This window comes from Pyrus communis, chromosome 5, assembly GCF_041283825.1.
Source record: "Pyrus communis isolate YQ-2024b chromosome 5, ASM4128382v1, whole genome shotgun sequence".
Classification (NCBI taxonomy): domain Eukaryota; kingdom Viridiplantae; phylum Streptophyta; class Magnoliopsida; order Rosales; family Rosaceae; genus Pyrus; species Pyrus communis.
In genome coordinates this window covers 786,894-809,417 of record NC_142569.1, presented here as the reverse complement: position 1 = coordinate 809,417, position 22,524 = coordinate 786,894, and the positions used below count along the sequence as shown (strand labels likewise).

The 22,524-nt window shown below is 38.6% G+C and overlaps 2 protein-coding genes and 2 pseudogenes across 4 annotated transcripts; 2 read left to right on the top strand and 2 right to left on the bottom strand.

Moving 5' to 3' along the window:
* Positions 1-5,709: 5,709 nt before the first annotated feature.
* On the top strand, positions 5,710-11,385 carry LOC137725183 (protein STRUBBELIG-RECEPTOR FAMILY 8). Of its 2 annotated transcripts, XM_088693562.1 has the most exons (17): positions 5,710-5,807; positions 5,965-6,289; positions 6,849-6,981; positions 7,084-7,155; positions 7,271-7,336; positions 7,450-7,521; positions 7,627-7,698; positions 7,831-7,902; positions 8,004-8,069; positions 8,155-8,220; positions 8,308-8,615; positions 8,870-9,126; positions 9,414-9,685; positions 9,804-9,939; positions 10,043-10,182; positions 10,309-10,465; positions 10,780-11,385. In XM_088693562.1, the coding sequence occupies exons 2-17, from the start codon at positions 6,169-6,171 to the stop codon at positions 10,927-10,929; spliced, it is 2,160 nt and encodes a 719-aa protein (XP_088549688.1). In that variant the 5' UTR covers positions 5,710-5,807; positions 5,965-6,168; the 3' UTR covers positions 10,930-11,385. The 2 variants fall into 2 exon arrangements, with proteins under 2 accessions (XP_088549688.1, XP_068319882.2); XM_068463781.2 differs by lacking the exon at positions 5,710-5,807 and having other exon boundaries at positions 5,810-6,289.
* A 355-nt stretch (positions 11,386-11,740) lies between these two features.
* Positions 11,741-15,357, top strand: LOC137726888 (O-fucosyltransferase 2-like; annotated as a pseudogene). The gene is made up of 10 exons (XR_015962185.1): positions 11,741-12,183; positions 12,463-12,552; positions 12,670-12,769; positions 12,872-12,933; positions 13,108-13,196; positions 13,486-13,606; positions 13,699-13,829; positions 13,981-14,315; positions 14,479-14,719; positions 14,807-15,357. The product of XR_015962185.1 is annotated as an O-fucosyltransferase 2-like (transcript).
* Positions 15,358-15,385: 28 nt separating this feature from the next.
* LOC137727090 (subtilisin-like protease SBT2.4) lies at positions 15,386-18,943 on the bottom strand (annotated as a pseudogene).
* A 772-nt stretch (positions 18,944-19,715) lies between these two features.
* LOC137726281 (chromatin remodeling protein EBS) lies at positions 19,716-21,827 on the bottom strand. The gene is made up of 5 exons (XM_068465184.2): positions 21,548-21,827; positions 21,089-21,431; positions 20,891-20,959; positions 20,229-20,358; positions 19,716-19,988 (listed from the first exon to the last, which is right to left on the bottom strand). Exons 1-5 carry the CDS (start codon positions 21,627-21,629, stop codon positions 19,962-19,964), a joined length of 651 nt encoding a protein of 216 aa, XP_068321285.1. The 5' UTR covers positions 21,630-21,827; the 3' UTR covers positions 19,716-19,961.
* Between the last annotated feature and the right edge of the window lie 697 nt (positions 21,828-22,524).

Genomic DNA, 22,524 nt, shown 5'->3' with positions numbered 1-22,524 from the left:
TAATCACCTCAGTACCAAATCATGTCTTAATTTGATGATTTTGGTAAAAGAGATATGGAGATGATCTTTTTCCATTATTATATACGACTGCGGTGATTCTTATTTCTATGTACAAGATTGAGTAGTGTTAACGAATTGTTGAAATTAATATAAATCTAGTTAACAGAAAGTGATTGATTTATAACATAAAATATTATGAAGACTAGATCATGGGATCTTACTGTCCATCTGATTTTTTTAGAACAAGAAGTTGATGATTTTGTCACGATAGTATATCTTTTTGAAATTTTCAAAAATATTTCAATTTCCTTTAGTTATCAACGTGTGATTCGTCAATATCAAAAATTAAACTCATAACATACCGTATAAAATACGAGCCTATAATTCATCTTCAATCACAAACCACCTAGTGGTTCGGTTCATCTGAATATGGAAAGATTGAGAAAAAGTTCTTTATTCTGTTAACCTAATAATGAAATCAAAAAGCAAAAATGTCAGGCAGTCAACGAGGAAGTGTGCTTCCTCTGGTCTATTCCTTTCGTTTCAAGTAACTATAACACCGACACATTAGTTTCCAAAAAAATAACACCGACACATTGTGTTGTGAATTTTGTTATATTATAATTTACATATATAACAATGTCATTCGTTGTAATATATATAACACATAAATTAATGAGAGTTTTAACGAAAAGCCCACGGTGTTGTTCATTTTAACGAAAAATCACATTTTTACACTAAAAAATCAATAATAGTCCTATTCACTTTACCCTTTATTTTGTCCTTATTATTAAAATTCAAAGTTTTCAAGTCTTTTTCATTAGTTTTCCTTAAATTAATTATATCGTATTTAAGTATGTGTCGATCTCTCTATTTGGTGTGTAATCAACGGCTAATACGACATTGCAAAGTGCTCACAACTACTTTAATAAGCTTATGAACGAACAAATGAATAATTGTTAAACAACATGATGTGGTGTCTCTAATTATTTTATGGATACTGTTGAAGGAATCTAAAGGCGATCACGGGCAATTCATTGCCTTCCCATTCATGGAATAAAATTGGATGTTAACAAAAGTACTCAATATTTACATATTGAAATTAGAAATACTCGCATTTTTAAATTGAACCAAACATACTCAATTTGACAATCACCACAGTGTGACCTAGTAGTTAGAGATGAATTTCAAACTCGTATTCAACACGACATATCCTGAGTTCTATTTATGGTGCCGGTGAATCACACGATGGTGGTCATGAGAGGCTAAAACGTCTATGTGAGTTTTCTCAACCTTTTTTAAAAAAAATAAATAAATAAATACTCACTTTGACATACCATTTTACAAATTTCCCCTTCATTCATTTTAACTAGGAAATCAAATGTTTATTAATCGGGTAGAAAAATTGAATCAAGATGAAGATGACATGAAACTCATCGAATGGAGAATAGCTTTTGAACGATGGGAAGCATGGCACCTTACAAGTCCAAATATTAATCGTCCCAAACCCATGTAATTTTATTGAAGTTGTGCAGGATGGCCTCTCTTAGGGGTATGTTGTCACATCCCCGCCCGGGGAGACCATTTTTCGGGCCCGCTTCACCACTGCAACACGATATTGTCCACTTTGGGCCCCGACCACGCCCTCACGGTTTTGTTTATGGGAACTCACACGAGAACTTCCCAAGGGGTCACCCATCCTAGGAGTGCTCTCGTGCGCTACTCGCTTAACTTCTGAGTTCCCATAAAACCCGAAGCCAGTGAGCTTCCAAAAGGCCTCGTGCTAGGTAGGGATGGGAATATATATATATATATATATATATATAAGGATCACTCCTCTAGGCGATGTGGGATGTCACATATGTGGTGGTAATTTAAAAAAAAAAAAAATTGGTATCATGATTTTGAGTTCAATCTTTTTTTAATTTATTGGTTAAACGATAGATTTGTTAGATTATGAAACCGACAAAGTTCTCCTTGTTGGGTTCGACCTTAATGAATTTTGTGCTTTTGTTTTAAAATGAAATGATTAAAAAAATAGAGTTTAATGTTATATTATTTTTGTATCTTTAACTTTTAAGTGATGCTCCCTATTGTTTAATGATGATAATTTGTGGCTTAATTGATGGCCAAAGAAAAATAATGTTCGCAGCAACGTTTATTTAGGGTCACTTCAAAAAGTAGTAAAATTACTGTACAACTTAACTTTTCTAAAACGAATAAAAATCATAAATATTTGAAATTGGACTTTCTTTTCATGATTAGCAAGTCCACTTTTTTTTCAATTAATGTTAGCTTTCTCGTGATTCGCATAATAATGCTGCCAAGGCCGATTTTTGTAAAGATCGAAGATTTTTGACATTTTTACGACAAATATATATATATATATAGGTATATTGACATTCTGGAATAACTTCAAAAAATCATGTGTTTCATATGTTGGGTGTATGTGTTATTTTCAAGAAATTTTAAAATTTAAGTTTATTTAACGATAATAAATAAGATAGTGAGTAAAGGTGGGCAAACTGTACAGGACCCGCGAGGCAGGGTGAGGCAGGTTGGGCGAGGCCTAATTTGGTAAAGACCAAAACGAGGTGGGGCAGGCCAGGGAGAGGGTATTTACGGGGCAGGATGGTTCCATAATCTTAGAATTAAGGGGCCCCGACCGACCTGTTTCTACCATACAATTAATGGACAAGGTAATTATTCGTTCAGTCCCCTTCCCCCCACTCCTATACTTCCCCAACTTTCTTTCTCTATTTCTCAACTTTCTAGTTCGCTTCTCCTTCCCACCCCTGGAATTGACCACGTCGACATCATAGCAGCCACCAGACGAGTCACGAGATCACCTCACCATTGTGATCAAAGAAGACGGTGGCTGCAAGGCTTCAAATCGGAAAAGCCAGTGGGTTCAACGATTTATATGATTGTTTTTCTTTGAAAACTGTTTTGGGATTTAGTAGGAGATATTGGAGGTTTTGGGATTTGAAAACATTTTATATGATTCGGTTAACTTGTATGCATGTCAACCCTTTTTAGGCAAGTAGGTTCTTCAATTCTTGTTGCAAATTATCCTAATGTTACTGCTTTTTATTTGAACATCTGGGTTATCAGCCAAAGAAGATGAACGACAGGCTGACAAAAAAAAATATATGTAAAATTGGACCCATGGACCAGCTCGGAATCAGCTCATTTCAAACGGCGCCGGTTAGGTTCGGTTCCAAATTTATAAATGGCATTACTTGATCCGGTCCGCCCCCATTGCATTTTGAAACAGGTCCAGTCCGATTTTTTCAAATTTAGGCTCAGCCCATGCCCACCCCTAATAGTGAGCATTACAACAATTGAAAGTGATGAGTAAAAATGCGCTCTACAAAATTAGCACCAACACACTCATGCATACAAAAAATATGGATTTATATCATCACACAAATTTATGAGTAAGACCTACTCCAACCCTTAGAGTAAAACTCAAATTTTAGGTTATAAACTTACCCCAACTTGCTTCAACCTTTGGGGGCAAATATGAGTTAAAACTCTAAACTTATTTATGGGCCAAATTTAGTCCAGGATTCCCCTTGAATTAGTGGGGTTGGGCCACCATATGTGTATATTTTTTCAGTTTTATATTTATAAACTCATTGAATCCAACGGTTAAAATCTAATTTGATGAAATTCAACGGTAAAAAAATAAATATCTAATGGTTCAAATTTAAATCCAACGGCTAAATCAATAAAAAAAAAATTATTTTTATGTGTTTCATATTTTTTCATAGTGTTTCACAAGTTTCATGGTGTCGGTTAGTGATTTTTCAATATTTGTCGGAATCTAAATATTTTTAAGTTAAAATGTTCATAAAATTAAATTAGTATAGTCTACATATTTTTTTTTTAAAAGTTACTTTAAGAAAAAAAAAAACCTAAATTCATTTTTTAATAATTTGGGACCAAAATTTTAACCCAGAAGGATTGGAGCAAAAAAAACTATAATAGATTCAAAACCTAAATTTTTTGAACTAAAAATTTTAGATTTGAACCCAAGAGTTAAAACCTAAGTGAACTCGTTCGTGAAAATTATATACACATCATCAAGTGGATGACATTAAACAAATTTTTTTTTAGCCATAAATGAATGGTGGCGTTGAAATGGAGAAAATTTTCGGCATTTGTGCCAGATGGCGTTTCCACCAATGAGAATTTGACAATTAGATTTTTTTTAATTAACTAAAATTAGGTGTTAAATTCTCACAGATAAGAAACATCATCTGACATGGTCATGACGAGTTGGTGACGATTAAAATATAATTTTTTTAAACAAGTTAAAATGAGATCAGGTGAAGAAAAAATCATTAATATAATATTTTGTTTCAATTGATAGATTTTGATTTGTCCTTGTAATATTGTTAAAGGTACTTATCATGGTTTTCTAGGTTTAAATACATATTATTGCGTGCATTTACTAAGCACAATCTCTTCCTCTGCGGCTTGCACTCATTGCGTCAAAAGTATTTCGACCGCTACCCAACTAGACGGGTTAACATCAACATCGGAGTTGAACATACCATCATGGAGAACCGCTTTTATTAAGTGTATTCGATGTGGTGTTTTGTGTTAATAATATGTAAAGATAAACTAAATGACATTAAAATTTGAATCATTAGCATGGACATCATGATGACAATATTCATGTGCTATGTAAGTTGATCGCCTATTAAAGGAGCATATTTTGAGTGGGGCGGTCCGATGACGTCATTCATGCGATTGTTATTATGAGATATTATGCATTTGAGTATTAGCTGATTCTATTTGCCTTCATCCTATTGTAATGTCCCATTTTATTGTGGGAGTAGTCACACATATGATGTGATTAGACTATCTCAATTGAGATTTTTATTTTCTATCGGATGACTTATTTATAATTGGACAAATTCATGAGATTCGCCTATCGCACAACATTGTTATGCGACTACATACACATAAAGAGTGCATGTACATTGTACATTATTTTTTCTCATTCATGCCTGTGAACCCACCTAATTGAGAAAGAGGCTACATATTACGGTTGTACACACAAAATTATGTTCTACATTTGAGATTGTCTCCTCATTTAGATTCATCTGCCCGCACGCTAATCATATCTTAATGCAGATTTCCCTTTTATGTGAGAGTGGTAATCCCACCAAAACTTTTCTCTATTACAGAAGAACTTACTTGCAATTAGAATGTCACAATAAGGGTATATATATATATGTTGGTTTTGCACATCAACACATATAAACAAGTTACACACATAATAACTGCGTCAAAAATAGGTCATTTTCTATTCTTCAAATTAATTATACACGTGGAAAAAGCCCAAGCAAAGTAGACACCAGAAAAGAGAGGCAAAAAAGCAGAGGATCCAAAAATCAACGATAGCTGAGCAATGACGAAAGTCCAAACTAATAGTAAGAAAGAGACCTCCCACAAAGTCATTCGTCACTCTTCGTGTGCTTGAATACAGTCGAATACCATATGTTATTATATAATGATGGAAATATTTAAAACAAAAATAACATATAGTATTTCGCTTGGTAAATACACAGCAGGTTTGAATTTTAAACAGCATTACAGCTTACAAATTGGTTTGAATTTTAAACAACATTACAGCTAACAAATTCTCTAACAAATATTCAAATTCAAGTAGACCTAACATTGAGATAACACGCTGAAGAATTTGTATTCGAACTAGAAGTCTGACTTGATCTAATAATTTCGCTATTTTGGACGCACTAAAAAATTTCTTAACTGGAAGATAGCAGACCTCGGTAGACTGTTTCCATCTTATTTTCTCCATTTCCCATATTTTTTTTAATAAATTCCCCATTGCCTTTTTTCGCCGACACAACGCATGCACAGTAACATTTTCTTTATTTTTTATTTTTTAATTTTGTTTAATTTTTCTCTTTCTCTTAATTACTGAAGCTTCGAATCTCCCAGACAGACTCTTGACTCTTTTGTTTAATGACAATGTCGCTCAATGCCGGTGGCGATCTCCTACTCCAACTACTACTGCTACCAAATACTTCTCTCTGCTGCTTCTTCTTCCCCTGCGCCTCCATGGTGCTCCTGCATGCGCCGCACCTCACCTGAATACACTCTCTCCCTCTCTCTGCTTCCAACGCTGCGATGGCTGTTCACCCTTTTGCTAACTCGCTCTCTGTGACTCGCTGGCTCATTGAGTTCGTGCTAATCGCCTCGGCTTTGGCTGCTCTGCCTCTCGTTAGTGGCACCACTGATGCTTCTGATGGTATTTTCCCATTATTTATTTATTTATTTACAATCATTTTCTCAGTAATTTTTTTTATTAGATAAAAGTTTTGAGCTTCGGTTCTGGGTTGGTTTTGCTTTACGGATTTGGTGATGGGTTTTCTTGGAAATGAGGATTTTTGGATGGAAAATGGACTTTTGACTTTGGTTTTTTTTATTTATTTTGTGATCTGTTTATGTATTTTTTTTCCCTTCAAAGATGAAAACTTTAGGCCTTGTTTGGCTGCTGAGAAAATTGTTGGAAATTAAAAATGCAGGTGTTTTTGCCTTTTTTTTTTTTTTTTTTTTTTTTTTTTTTTTTTTTCCATATAATGGTGATCGGTCATTGGAAAAATGAGAAATTTTACCATAACTTGGCTAAATTTCAGCTCAGAGGAATTTACCTGATTGCATGGAGGAATCAAAGCTTGAAACTTTTCCCCATTTTTGAAGTTTTGGATTTATTTTACCAGATAGCAAATAAAGGCAGTCTGTAATTAGCAAAGCTTTTGTGAGAAATTGGTGTGCTTTTCTTAAAGGTGACGTTCTTTGCTTCGCAGTTCAAGCACTTCAAGTTTTGTACACCTCGGTAAACAGTCCTTCTCAGCTTACCGGTTGGAAAAGTAGTGGCGGTGATCCATGTGGAGAGTCATGGAAAGGGGTAACTTGTGAGGGCTCAGCTGTTGTTGCAGTGTATGATTCTATGTTTCGAAAATGTGGCCGGTTTTGAAGTTTATTCAATTAATTGAGTTGCTTCATTGACATTGTTAATGTGTCTTGTTGTTGTTATAACAGAGAGGTTTCCGGGTTAGGTCTCAGTGGAACTATGGGATACTTGCTTTCCGATCTGCTATCGTTAAGAAAATTGTGAGAGTGCTATTGCTCTGTTTTTATTTTGATTTTGTTTAGGATTTTGCAACAAATTCTATTAGTTTTAATTGATTTGCCGAGTTACTAATGTCAAGTTCTTTGTGTTCATCAGTGATTTGAGTGACAACAATTTTCATGATACAATCCCATATCAGCTACCTCCAAATCTTACAAGCCTGTAATGCCCAATCATTTATTTATTCATTCTTTTGTTCTTGTACGTTGTTTTCCTTGCTACTATGATACTCAATTGTTATTTTTTTCCTTCTTGTTTTGTGTATGTATGTACAGAAATCTTGCAAGGAACAACTTCACGGGAAACATACCTTATTCTATTGACAACATGGTTTCTCTCAGCTATTTGTAAGTTTCCTGTATTGAATTTTATGAAGTTTCATTAACTTTCTCCTGCAGTTCCACTACACACCATGAGGCTGTTCTAATGTATTTGTAATATCCATGTTTTAGGAATGTTAGCCGTAACTCACTATCCCAGTCGATTGGTGACATTTTTGCTCATCTTGTGAACCTTGCAACCTTGTAAGATAACTTACTCTAGCAATCTTTTGCATATGCATTCTGTTATTTTGATGTCGTGAATGCTTTGGCTGCGTTGTTTAGAATTCCTTTTAAACTAATTCATATGGCGGGCCGCTATGCTTTTCCTTGCAGGGATCTATCTCTTAACAACTTCACCAGTGATATTCCTAGTTCCTTTAGTTCATTGTCCAATCTTTCTTCCCTGTGAGTTTTTTGAAGTACTGATTTATTTTGAAACTTCTGTTTGCGAATATTCTGCTGTGTTTATTTGCACTAACTTGTAATGACATCTCAATTTGTGCCAGCTATATGCAGAATAATCAGTTGACTGGTTCTCTCAATGTTCTGACGGGTTTGCCTTTGACTACTTTGTAAGGGTGTTTTCCCTCCTTATTTTGGCACTCAGAATTCTACTACCTAACCTTATACCTTTGTTGTGCACATTGTTATGAGCAGAAATGTTGCGAACAACCATTTCAGCGGGTGGATACCTAGAGAGCTTAGTTCAATTCGTACTTTTATGTGAGCGCCTTCTTTACTTAATGCAGATCTGTACTTTGGTGCTCCACTTTTTCAATACATCTAATATTATTCTTAAAATTGAAATAGTTATGATGGAAATGGTTTTGATAATGGTCCTGCTCCTCCGCCACCACCATATATCCCACCTCCCCCAGGAAGAACTACTAAGAATCGCAGCCATTCTGGATCTGGAACACCCCCACAGGGATCTGATGGCCAATCACGTGATTCAAAAAAAGGGCTGGCTGTCGGGGCTTTGGTAGGGATAATTCTGGGTTCTGTTTTTGTTGCACTCATTGTCTTACTTGCTCTTGCTTTTTGCATTCGCAAAAATAAAAGGGAGGACAGGATTCCAAGAGCTTCTGGTGGAAATGTCTCTGCTCGCACAAATAATGGTATAATCGCTTTCCTCTTCTTTTCATTTTCCTTTTCCTTTTGAAGTTTGGCTTTTTAATATACTAGAAATATGATTTGAGAGGCACGTGGGTTCTTTGAAGCAAGATTCATTTTTAGTGGTGTAAATACTAGTACTTTCCCTTTTCAAATAGATGTAAAAAGGTTAGAGCTAATTCTTACAAATATTTGTAGCGGTATGCTCTTCTGTGAGTTTCCTAACCATTTCCATGCTGCATCCTGCACTATTTTGCAGTAAATACTGAGATGCAAGAGCAGAGGGTAAAAAGTACCGCTGCTGTAACTGATATCAAGCCCCCACCCGCAGAAATATTGGTGGTTGATAGGTTACATAGTAAAAATGGATCGACAAAAAGGATAAAGGCGCCTATCACTGCTACTCCTTATACTGTTGCCTCTCTCCAAACAGCAACAAATAGCTTTAGTCAAGAATTTCTTATTGGTGAAGGTTCTCTTGGTCGTGTTTACAGAGCAGAGTTCTCTGTTGGAAAGGTAAATTTGTTTACATTATTGTTGTTTTCTTCCTTTTATTTAAAACAATAATAGATCCATAATTCCATATGTACAAATTAGTGACGGTTTGCTGATTTGGTGTAATTGCAGCACAAGTAAAAAAAGCTAAAATAGGATCAAGTTTAGTTTGTTACCTGCCATATAGGCTCCACTAAATTCTGGCACCCCGAGCTTTTACTTTTCCGAGGTCGATTTCTCCTGTAGTACCAACTGTTATACTAGTGGCACATGAACTTATTTTTCTTTGTCCTTTTTCGGTAATGTAGGTAATGGCCATTAAGAAAATTGACAATGCAGCACTATCCTTGCAAGAGGAAGATAATTTCCTTGAAGCTATTTCAAATATGTCGCGCTTGAGGCATCCAAACATTGTTACATTGGCTGGATATTGCGCAGAGCATGGACAGCGTCTTCTAGTCTATGAGTATGTAGGAAATGGGAGCTTGCATGACATTCTTCATTTTGCTGAAGACGGCAGTAAGACTCTGACTTGGAATGCCCGTGTTAGGGTAGCACTTGGCACTGCTCGAGCTTTAGAGTATGTTACATATTTCAACATTTAAATTAGTGTGCGTTTGTGTGTGGTGTTGGGGTTATGTGTGGGTTAAAGTTGCACAATGTTTGCTCAAAAACTAAGTTAAAGATTCTTCTGTCAGGTACTTGCATGAAGTTTGCTTACCTTCTGTTGTACATAGAAACTTCAAGTCAGCAAATATTTTACTTGATGAAGAGCTTAATCCCCACTTATCTGACTGTGGGTTAGCTGCTCTAACGCCAAACACAGAGCGACAGGTAAAACTGATGAAGTTAAATTGTTCTTATAGATTGTGAGCAAATATTCAGTCCTCATGCTTTTGTTGTGTACGAGTGATCAATTCAAGTTCATGATTCACAGGTTTCAACTCAGATGGTAGGTTCATTTGGTTATAGTGCTCCTGAATTCGCCTTATCAGGAGTATACACTGTAAAAAGTGACGTCTACAGCTTTGGGGTGGTTATGCTCGAGCTGCTGACTGGTCGGAAGCCACTAGACAGGTACGCCTGGCCCACATTAATGAATTGCCAAGCTTATGTTTTCTTTTGCTTTTCCTTGACATTTCTGGGTTCTTTTTAATGTTGATTAATGGTTTCCCATTTCCCTCGAATTCTTCTAATGTTTAGTTCAAGGTCAAGGTCAGAACAATCACTTGTGAGATGGGCTACTCCCCAACTACATGATATAGATGCCCTAGCAAAAATGGTTGATCCGGCTTTAAATGGCATGTATCCGGCAAAGTCACTTTCACGTTTCGCCGACATCATTGCACTTTGTGTTCAGGTAACTTCTTTATTAATGCTATTAGGAATTTTTTTTACTGTAGTTAGATAAAAAAACAAGCAATTAGTTGCCCACTTATGGCCTTTAAGAGCATCACTAACGGTTTAAAAATAAGTGGTTGTTGTAAATGTCTTAAATGCAAGATCGAGCTGCTCACGCAGACGAAGATAATCACATTTTTCTGTCTCTCGTCATTTCTCCATGAGGAAAGATAAAATAGGTTCTTGGAGGGATGGGGGAACATTCAGTTCATATCTCGTTTCTCATCTTTTAGAAACTAACCTATTTGCATACTGTTTTTTATGCATATATAGCCGGAACCTGAATTTCGGCCTCCCATGTCCGAAGTTGTGCAAGCACTAGTCCGCTTAGTACAAAGAGCAAGCGTGGTCAGACGTTCAAGTGATGAATCTAGTTTCGGATACAAGACCCCCGATCATGAAGCAATTGACATGTCGTTTTAAGTGTCCCCAGCATCCTTCTCTCTCTCTCCTTTCTCTTGCTAGGAGAGATTCTATAGCTTGTGTGAGCTGACAGATTTGATCCCAAGCCTCAGGAAGGAGACGACTCAGACAAGTGACTTTTCTCTTGCCGAAGCACATATGTTGAAGATATTTGCAGTTTTCCTTGTACAAATGGCGATGCGAGGGTTGGATGAAGCACAAATAAGCGGAGAAAAACATGCTATTTGTGGTAAAATTAGATTAAAAAGATATGTAATTATGATTCATAGAGTTTATCCACACATAAAAATAAGTCTAAAATCACCGTCAAACAATGCAATGCTAATATTCTGGAAATTGGCGGATAAATTTTTAGCTGATTTTCTTCAAAGCCATGTACATTCAAAAACTCAAATAGTCTGACAAATGCAAATTGTTGGGCGCAAAAGCAAAATTGACGTGCAACGAATTCATAAATTGAGGTATGATATTGTAATGTTTAAAATATGAGATATAAGATTGTGGTTAGATCCATAATTAAAGTAGTTTTGTGTAATTTATCTCAACTTTTAAAATGAATGGATTTGATTGGACAGTGTCTTGATGCGGACAAAAAATAACAAAATGGGCAAGTCCTCGTCGTACTTGTAACTCAGACAAGTCCCGCAAATTCCAGTCCCAGTCTCCGCCCTTCCATTTTTGGCAAACTCTGACATCTATTTTTAGCAACCTCGGACCCGAAATCGCCGCGTTTCTCCCTCAGGTCGCAGCTCTTCTGTTGTGGGTCCAAATCCATACGGCCCGATAGCACACAAATCGATGTCCGTAACACATAGTTCAAATTGAACCAGACCCACCAGAAGAAGATGAACCCACCTCAGCTCAGCCCCTCGACCCCACCACCTCCTTCTCCGCCTGTCCCAACCCCACCTTGCTGCATTACCGGTCCGGCTCCTCCACTCCCTGGAGCTGCCCGTCATCCCCGACTAGCTCGCGGGGAATCTGCCTGAATCAGTTTTCGACCTCGGAGGCGCCGCCGTCGTATTGGGAGATGGGTAGTGGGCTGAAGATGCAGAGGAGGGCCTCTACCAGGAAGGTGGCTGAGAGGGCATGGTATAGCAAAAAGCGAAATGGTTTGTCGGGGTGATTGGATTGTTGGTTTTATTTTTCTTGATGAATTGCGTTATGCTCTTGCGGCTTCAAGATCATGGGATCCGTTCTGAATCTGGGTTTTCCGGGACTTCGTCTGTGTCTTCGGTTTCTGTCACCATTCGGGTATGTCGTTGATGCGAAAGTTTCGAACTTTTTAGCTTTCGATACAAGCGATGGTCTACTTAAAGCTAATTTTGACTGCGGAGAGGGTGATTCAAACTCAGGCGTAAGAGCACCTATGGGAAAGTTTTTAAATTTTTGTTTTTGGTACGAGCGATATTCTACTTTAAACTAATCTAAACTACCGGGAGGAGAATTCGAATTTGTGTGCTTATGCGGGAAAGTTTTGACCAGATGGTTTTAACATTTTCCTTCTGTGTTTCTTACTCGGTATGTTTACAGGAAAAATGGAGAAAAATTGGTAAAGGAAAAAAGGCACAGAAGGGTAACTACGGAAGGATGCTGGCTTTGGCTTCCCATGCATTGGCAGAGGTACTCTCTCTCCTCAAGTTAACTGGATTCTGAGTTTAGTTTTGATGCTTTAATTAATGACATCTCGATCTAATCACTTGGTGTGGCTCGTTTGCCGGATTTATTGATACGATGCAGGGGCAGAATAAACCTGAGCCGAAAGATCTGTGGCTGGAGCCATTAGTTCCTGCTGTTTCCTGGAAACCTTGTTCTGACCAACGGAGCTGGGAACCTAATGGTAGTCCTTTATTCATGCATTTTAAATATCGCAAACAACACTCGTCCAGTTTGTAAATCATTAAGCTGGCTCTGATATCAACTTATCTGTGGTACATTATAGAGGGGAAGAATGGATATATTTTGGTCACTGCAAATGGTGGGATGAACCAGCAGCGAGTAGCTGTAAGTGGTGCTTGAGGCACTCACTCTTTTTTTAAGGATTACTAGTGTGCCAATTCCATGAACTTGCATTGAGTCATCATAAATTTGAAAACATAAATATAGGATATGGTTCTACGGGCCCTTATTTTCTCAGATATCAATTTTTTTACCTAATAGTTATTTCCTTGGCTACAGGTTTGCAATGCTGTCGCTGTTGCATGACTGCTCAATTCAACCCTGGTTGTTCCCAAATTTTTGTATAGCAGTATATGGAGAGATGTGAGGTGACTTATTTTTCCTTTTTTCTACCAAGCATTTTCCTTTGTTTCTTGTGCTATACGGCTGATGTCATTTAGCTTCGGGATTCAAAACTCAAATGGGGTTCGTTGGATGTTGGGGTGATTCTGATAATTGTTTCAGTGTTCATTTTTCTGATGATCAAGGTCAAAATGGTAATATTTATGTGTGTTTTCTTCATGTACTGCTCATGTTCTGATTGTAGTAGCTTCATGTATCCTATATCTCATATTTTTTGCCTTTGAAATAATGATAACTAATTATATGATTTCATAGTCAGTTCGGCGATATCTATCAGGAGGAGCATTTTATTAACTACTTGACTCCTGATATTCGGATAGTGAAGGAACTTCCAAAGGAGCTACGGTCATTAGATTTGGAAGCAACTGGTAGTGTTGTAAGTCGCTCAGTGACATTAAGTATTCATAACCATCAAAGTGTTTTCTTTCATGATGAGTCTGTTCCTAATTCTTGTTATAATTTTTCCAGGTGACAGATGTAGACATCCCCAAAGAGGCAAAGCCAAGTTTTTACTCCCTATTCTACTTAAGAACGGAGTTGTACATTTTCTTGGATTCGGGCATTGCTTGGCATTTGATCCAATACCATTTCAATTGCAGGTAGACAATAAGCTCTGGCACCCTTTAATCATTTATTTCTACGGAATTTTTTATTGGATTGCCATCAATCTTCCTCACATAGTTTCACTTAGTTGCTAGCTTGCCTACCACTTTTCATTTCCACTCCTCCTAATTGGGGAACTTCATCTAGAGACTTCGATGCAGATGTAATTTTCACGCCCTTCAATTTGTCCCCAAGATACAAGAAGTTGGTGCTTTACTTCTTCAAAGATTGCGCCAAAACAAAAGTCACCCTGGACAGCTTGATCGCTTTCTTGTTGGGTCATATGCAGAACCAGTCAAGAAACAAAACAAAAGCCATGCTAAGAAAGCTTCCAGATATCTAGCTTTGCACCTGAGGTTTGAAATTGACATGGTGGCTCATTCTTTGTGTGAGTTTGGTGGAGCTGATGAAGAAAGAAAAGAGTTGGAAGCATATCGTGAAATCCACTTCCCCGCACCGACACTTCTTAAGAAGACTAAAACGTATGCAGTATATAATTTAATTGGTGTGTTTTTGTTTTGATAATTCATGATACTAATGGTAGATTGAGAAAATATTTGCTTTAAGGGTTTCTGTTCTTTCACTTAGCACTTTGTAAATGTTTTTGAGTTTGACCGTCTTATCGAAATTTTTTACTTGTTTCAGGCTGCCTACTCCTGCAGAGCTCAGGGAAGAAGGCTTCTGTCCCTTAACACCTGAAGAAGCAGTACTAATGCTTGCTGCTCTTGGTTTCAACCGGAACACACGTGTATTTGTGGCAGGTTCACAAATATATGCAGGGAGATCAAGGATGATTGCTTTGACTAGCTTGTATCTGGAATTAGTGACTAAAGAAAATTTGCTCACACAGACTGAACTCGAACCTTTCATGAATTTTTCATCACAGGTAATGATATGCTGTAAATCTTTAAGATTATTAATACATTTTGGTTGTACTGCCACTTTTACATGCCTAAGTAAGTTCCTTCTATAGTTAGCAGCACTGGACTTCATAGGCTGCACTGCTGCCGATGCATTTGCCATGACCGATTCAGGAAGTCAGTTATCATCCTTGGTATCCAGTTTTCGAATATACTACGGTGGAGGAAAAATGCCAACAATACGACCAAACAAACGCAGGCTTTCAAGCATCGTTATGAAGAACTCCACTATTGAATGGCGTGTGTTCGAGCAGAGAATTCGAAAGGCAGTCAGACAAACTAAACACATCCAACCAAGGCCCAAGGCAAGGAGTATGTATAGGTATCCATGGTGTGATGAGTGTATGCGCAACATGACAATATCCTCCCGACATTTGCTTCCTAGATTTGTGCCATGCTTTTTCTGACAACTTGCGGTATCCGCATATCTGACTAATCCCGAAGGGTACGTTTGATCTCCGCTCCAATCCGACCAGGACAAACCGCCAGAGGTGGCCGCACACGAGCGTCCCCCATGTTGCTAATTCAATTGTAATATGTAAATTCATCATGATTTGTATAACCATTGATCCAATCATAATCTAAATCGTTCAAATTCCATTCATCAGAGTTGTGAAAGCTAAAACTTCTCATCATTTTGATATCGAAACCGGAAAAACCGATAAGGGCATCCGGACAATATGATTTAAACTTCCAGTAAGAACAATTTCACCAAATGTAAAATCATCCATCGCTTGTGTCACTTTAACTTGTACATGCAGTTTTTGGATGCCTTGTGGAGCAATTCTAAACCAAGTTGGACACAGATCCACTATTGTCCCATTAGGTGACGCCGCAGAGCAAACATAAGTCTCTGGCTTGCTCCCCACGTTATTGAAAATCCGTCGGATAATTTGAGACCCCCTCAATGCCGATATTGTTATCGAAGGAACGTTCAAATTGGCCGGATGGTCAAGTGTGTAATTGCACAGTTCGTTTGCATTTCAAATTGGCTGGACTGATTTCAGGCAATGAGCACAAGAAGCTGATATAATCTTCACATCCAGAAGGTAAGACTAGGCCGGAATCCATGGCGCGACTTGGACTGACGAATCCAGCTCCTAAATCAAATGGCTGGACGGATATGTAGCCTATGCAGGATCCTTCTGCCATTATATGTTCTCCGTTGTTGTCGTACTTTGTGGCAGTAGTGGAAATTGCGGACGCGATCATGGATGGAATCCATGAAGGATTGTACTGCTTAATGAGTGCTGCTATTCCCGCTGCATGAGGTGTTGTCATGCTTGTACCAGATTGTAGTACAAAATTGTAGCCTAAGGAACAGAAGCACGAAGTTTGTTTTAATTCTTTGCTTGTATATCAAATTATAACCTGAACAGTACAAAAAGATTGTTGCAGGCTTGCAACTTCTTGTCACCTGTTTAAGCGGGTTCTGAGGCGCTAACGGGACTCCAAGCTGCCCAAATTTGGTGCCCTGGGGCAAGAATATCCGGCTTTAGTACATCACAAGGAGTCCTGAAGGTGTTTGTGAGATCTGTTCCCCTCGAAGAGAATCTGCTTACAACGGGCGCTTGTCCCATGAAAGAAGCAACTCTTCCCTCTCCGATAGCTGCTTTTGCTGCGAATCGAGTAGCAAATCCTTTCTCCTCCTCGTGTGTTTCTTCTTCATAATATTGTAAGATAACCTATAATTTATTCAGTTCTTGTAAGATTGTTGTGGTAATTCTGGATAGGCCATGGCTCACGGAAAATATGATATATTTTTGACGTATATACCTGGGAATTGGTTAAATTGGGGACCAAAATGCCAGGAACAACAAAAGGAATAGGTTCTGCAATGAAATCACCGTAGGCCGGATTTGCAACAAGGATAAAACCCATAAACCTTAGACCTTTTGCCGTGTTGATGATGGCGGTGAGGGTGGATGGTCCGTTGTAGAATCCTGCTGAGAAGGTGCAAATGACGATGCCACCTTGCACTACATTGTGATCCAATGCTTCAGGATTGGGAACGTCCCATCAGCCTTCACTGCATCCTTTGCCAAAACCAACTTATGCAAAAGTAAACCATATCCAAAAGTCGGTCCTGAAATCGATAATGATAATCACTTCATGAAAAAATTATGGATGAAGTTGAACAAGGTCTAGTTAAAATGTTGTTGAAGTTAATATGTTAGTGCCTGATAATCCCACAGCTTCGATTTTTGAGCCATTTCCGAGAAGAATAGAACCGGGATAATTTCTATCTGTACCAGATGAAGCGACTGCTACAGCCCAAGGACTGTAAGAGATTACGCTCGAAGGACCTGGCCCTTGATTGCCTGCTGCTTGCAACACGAAAACCCCAGCTCTTCGAGCAGATAACATGGCAATATCATACGTGCTTAAGAAGGTAACAGTATCTTCTGGAGGTTCATCTGGTCCTACGGAAAGTGTTAGGATGTCCACTCCATCTAGAATTGCCTGATGTAATATAAAGTTGTTCTACTTGTTAAGGAACTAGCCACTAAGTTTCGTACTATTTCGGTTAGAAACTTGGATGCCAAGTAAACTTGGAAAATCTGTCAAATTAAAGATCTTACTTGATTGATTGCTGAAACCACATCTGTTAAAGTTCCCACTGTAGGACACACAGCTTTATATACAGCAATTCTGTTATGAAAAGCAAAAATCACAATCAAAAGAAGCCAGAAATGTGAGAATTCTGGAATCTTGACACTGCTGCAATGTAAGCAATAGACAAAGCATACCGCGCCCGTGGAGCCATCCCACTTGCTTCTCCATAGTAGTAACCATTTACAACCACTGGAACTCCAGCATTACCCGCAGCGGTTGATGCCACGTGACTTCCCTGACCAACTGCATCAAAGGGTGAAAGAAAATGCACCGTAGAGTTAAGAGTTGCAGCAGCTTGAGCCCCAGCTGAGAGGAACTTTGCCGAGACTATTTTCCCATTGCGTGAACTGGCTGGGAATCGAGGACCCATTTCGCAAGCGCCCGAAAAATGAAAAATGTTTGAGGTGAAGGAGTGCAGGGGATCATAAGCAAAACTGGGGTGTGTGGGATTGATGCCTGAATCCACAAAACCAATCACAATTCCTTTGCCGGCGCTACGATCATCTCCTCCCTCCAGTGTCCATGCTCCTTGGGGTAGTCCAAGGAATTCAGGAGTGTACGTTGTCGTCAACTTTGCTCCTCTGTCTCTCTCAACCAACTTCACTCCTGACGCATCTTTGAGCTTCTCAGCCTGTAATGTTCACCATCAAATATATAGGTAAATGATAAACCTATATCCAACAAGTATCGGACTGCATTTTTATATACAAGCAATATTTTACTTCAAACCAATCTAAATTACGGGGAGTGAGACTCAAACCTGTTGAATAGGGGGAGCACATATGCTCCAACCAATGTGGCTGCCTACATCTGCATATTGGACTGAAATTGTAAATTGAAATTTAGTAAAACAATTCTGAGGAACAAAATCCAAATTTCTCATAATCATGTGAACTGTGCTTCTCCTTCGCACCCAAGTTCGACATCTCCCGCCCAATTATTTAAATAAGGTTAGAATATCGCTCGAATAAAAAATATACAATGTCAAAGGACCTGGGAAGGGGTGGTATGGACAGCAAAGCCATTTACAATGTGTTTAAAGCTGTAAAGCTTGCTGTAGCTTCCAGTCTCTAAAGCACTTTGTAGAAGTTGGTCATGAGAATCCACCATTCGCTTTGCATGGGCCTTGAAAACTTCACTAGCCATATCCATGAGCATCAAACCATAGATAATTACGATCATAATCACCAATTATTGTTATAAACACATACACATATGTAGAGAATCTCTGTGCAAGACGTCCTATCTTTCTTTAAAAATATGACGTTCTGCACAGAGAATCTATTTCTCAACATATCAAGTCTTCAAGAAAGACAAAATGTCATGCACAGAGCGGGGCTGTATATACATGAAAACTGGATTGGACAAGTTTTGTGTTCCCCATCCCACCTGTTTTGATCAAGACGCCTTCTGTCTTCACGAGATGATATTCGAGAACCTCCATGGAATGCAACCCGGTCTCCTTCCATCAAAACTATGTACAAGGCTCGCTCTTCTGCAAAAGTAATGAACCCGACAGAAAAAATAAGCGCAAAGACAAATACTGGAGGCATTAGACTGGCCTTTCCTGCCATGGTTGCATCACACACTGACAAATATGTTGGGGGTTGTGATGTTAATTCGTTCGGTTTAACGCTAATTATGTGCTGTTAGATGGTTTCGATATATGAGTCTGCAGGAATTATGCAGAAATTTACTTGTAAGCTTCACAGATTTAAAACATGAAGAAGTTGCCATATCTGCCATGCAAACAATCAATGGTTAACTGCACTATTAATGTGAATAGAGCTTTCTTTAAGAGGAAAACCAGCCTGCTTTTTGGACTAAATCGTTATCTTTCGTTTTATTTAGTTCATACTCAAAGTCTCAAAGGTATGCCTTCTCACACCCAACATCCTTGATGAGTTCGCTGTTTTTGGTGCCGAGAGACGGGGTAGACGGGTAAAAGCAAGAGCAAGAGCAAGAGCTAACTTGTGGTTCACGATGAACAAAATCTAGAAGCTTTAGTAGCACCCACGTGGAATAGGGTGTGCGACGGTATGAAACTGTTTCTCTTGATCACCTGGTGGCTAAAAATTCGGTCACACCGGTGACCAAGCGTTCTCCGGTCACTTGGTGACAGGAGAGCATTTTTGCAAACTGTATATCATGGAAACCATCTACCGAAGTTCGAAAAGCAGCCATCAGACCAGACACTGTAACATTTTACTGTACATTATTATCTGCAGATATTTTCAGCTGCCGTGGAAGTTCAATACGAACTTCCACAACTTAAACATACAAATAGTTATCCGACCACAATGACGACAGATTCATAGGTTAATAATAAAAAGTACGAAGCAACAATTTTTGGACGCAACAGATTCATCGGTTGTCGAGATAGAGAACAAGGTTTGAACTCAATTCTGTTTAGTTACAATTGCATGACCAATTTCCTGAAACTGAAGCTGGTGCACACAGCCTAAATCAAACTACGGTCATGATATGTAACCAAAAGCTAAGGTCCTGATATCCTACTGTACAGCCCACATGGCAGACATCAAAAGAGTTGATAACATCTCGGCTCTAGCAAACCAATGCTTGCGAAGGATGTCATTTCTTACGGCGCTTGGGCTCGAGCTGCAAAAGGTCATGAATTCTGATTAGAAATTTGGTCGGAATAGATTTAACTATTAACATAATTTGATATATAGTGTAGGATGAATAAAACACCGGTGAATAACAAGGAGAAATGACAATACATTTCCATGAGCAAAGCATCATTGATCATAAAATATACAGTGAACATGTGAAACTATTATAAATATATGATTCAGTCTTGTCTATAATTATCTAAAACTCCGTTATAAAAAATCGCACCTTCGCAACAGCTGCTGGAACTGCATTCTGGGGCTTTTTCCCGTCACCTTCAGCTGAACACTCGGAACACAAAAAGCTTTCCAATTTTTTTGCTTCCACAATAGTCATGGCCACACAAGCAGGATGGTACCTACAAGTTCGATAGTAAAATAAATCCGTGTATGTATCAGGATAAATCCGTGTATGCAACAGCAACCGAAAGTTCATCTGAAAAAGATCAAATATTAAACTACCAGAGTGCTAAGACCATCATGAATTCAGGAACCAGTTCTCAAGCATGAATGTGAACAATAAACTTCTAGCTAAACAAACACATGAATTCGACTCCCCAAAAAAAACCACACATGAGAATCAACCCTCATACGGCACAAATTTCGAGTTGGTTAAGGCAAATTGCAGTGATAACTCACATAAGTAAATAACTTAAAGCCGCCGGGAGGGAGAAGAAAACATTAGCAAAATGATCATTCAATCCAAACTTTTACGCTGTTTGCACGTATGCTAACTGGCGTTTGAGACAGCAACTTGGGGATCCAGCCTCTTAAATGTTTCCTTTTCTCCCTCTCTTTTGGGCACAAATTTTAATCAATATTCGAAGCACATTCTGTCAACAAATCCCATCTCCGAAACGCTAATATAGTATGAAGGAAAAATGAAGTTACCAGTCCTTACACCCCTCACATTGTACCATGAGGTCATCCGGGTTATACGGCATCTCACACTTGCAATACCTTCAAAACACACACAACCAAATTAATCAAATCCCACCCATAAATACTACATTTCCACCAAATTAATCAAATCCCAACCTACGAACTACATTTCAACTAAAACTGAAAACAAACACAGATTACACTCACACAGCAACTCGGTCGGGCGAGAACGCTCCAGTAGCAGCCTTGTACTCAAATCTACAGTAGTAATCTTCAGCTCCAACATTCTCCAGCTTAGTGTAGTTCTTGAAGGAGTGCACTGTACACTTGCCTTCAATGGTGTGAGCGCTCTGCACATCATAGTGGTCGGACAAGAACAACTCTTTGGCTCCATGGAACTGCCGCCGCCCTCCAATCGACTCCTCCGGCCTGTAATACCACCTCACTCTCACTTTCATGCCGCCTCGGCTTTCACCTTCGATCTTCTCGATGCGCGCCACGTACGGCGGCTTTCCGGTGTCCGACGGGCGCATCAGGACGGTATCCCCAGCTGCAAAATCACCAAACTTCCTCAACCCATTTAGCGTTCCAGCAAAAATCGAACAACCCAACAATTATTTTTTCGAAAATTTTCGAAAATTAACAAAAAGCTTTGATTTTTGTTACCTCTGACGATTTTGTTGGTGCCCCTGATAGTGTAAGAGTCCACGTCCCTTGACTCCTTTTTTCCTGGTCTGGTTCTGGCCATGTGGGTCTTTTCTGGGAAGCTCTAGCGGTGGAAAATGTGGGAACTTTGAATCAATTTCAATGGCGGAAACTGGTTTGACTTCAAAGCCCTATAATTTTGAACATTTGGGAGGGAGTATTCAGACCGGAAAACCCTAGAGTCTAGACCCTTCTTCTCATGGAGACTAGAGAGAGAGAGAAAGAGAGAGAGAGAGACAGCACAGGAGTGACTGCGACGCTTGACCTTTATGGGGGGTCTCATAATTCCCGTCTTAAATTTTGGCGTTAAATGTTTGTTCCTTTGCACGCCTCTCCAATAATTTTTATTTTGTTCTTTTGTGATTAGTAACTTTGTTCTTCATATGTGATTCAAATTTTTGGTCCGTGTAAAAACAAGATTTTGATGATGCAACGAGGAGGGCGCCTGAGGGTTTAGTTTAGAGGGATCGATCGGTTGGGTTTGGCTCTTTGTTTGTTGTTGTTGTTGGAGGGTTTGGCTTTTCAATCAGCCGAAAGCAAGACACAACTTACCAAACCTATGTTTATATATAGGTAGAACAGAAAGTTAAAGATCAGATAAGAACAAGGACACGTGAAACAATGCGGGTGATAATAAATAATAATACGAGTCACAATGATAGTGGTTAAAATCCTCATCGAAAATTTGAGCCTAGATTTTTTATCGAAACTAAATTTTTTATCCACACACAATAATTTTATAAAAACTCAACAGTTGGCCGTTTCTTATAAAAGCTGTAAAGTATAGCTAAGCCATGTATTTTTTTCTTCATCGATTTCTATTTTTTGAGCCATTGTCACCACACGGCATCTGTCGAGAGTTGATCATGTCTAGACCTCACTGTCCAAAGCCTAAAAACTAGCAATTTTGTACCATTCAAGAGAGAGTGATTCGGCCA

Coding starts and splice junctions, on each gene's coding strand:
- LOC137725183 (XM_088693562.1), top strand. CDS start 6,169: ATGGCTGTTCACCCTTTTGCTAACTCGCTCTCTGTGACTCGCTGGCTC. Junction 8,070..8,154: donor GGTTTGCCTTTGACTACTTT/GTAAGGGTGTTT, acceptor TGTTATGAGCAG/AAATGTTGCGAACAACCATT. Junction 8,616..8,869: donor CTCTGCTCGCACAAATAATG/GTATAATCGCTT, acceptor ACTATTTTGCAG/TAAATACTGAGATGCAAGAG.
- LOC137726281 (XM_068465184.2), bottom strand. CDS start 21,629: ATGGCCAGAACCAGACCAGGAAAAAAGGAGTCAAGGGACGTGGACTCT. Junction 20,359..20,890: donor TGTGAGGGGTGTAAGGACTG/GTAACTTCATTT, acceptor TCGAACTTGTAG/GTACCATCCTGCTTGTGTGG. Junction 19,989..20,228: donor TTCCAGCAGCTGTTGCGAAG/GTGCGATTTTTT, acceptor GACCTTTTGCAG/CTCGAGCCCAAGCGCCGTAA.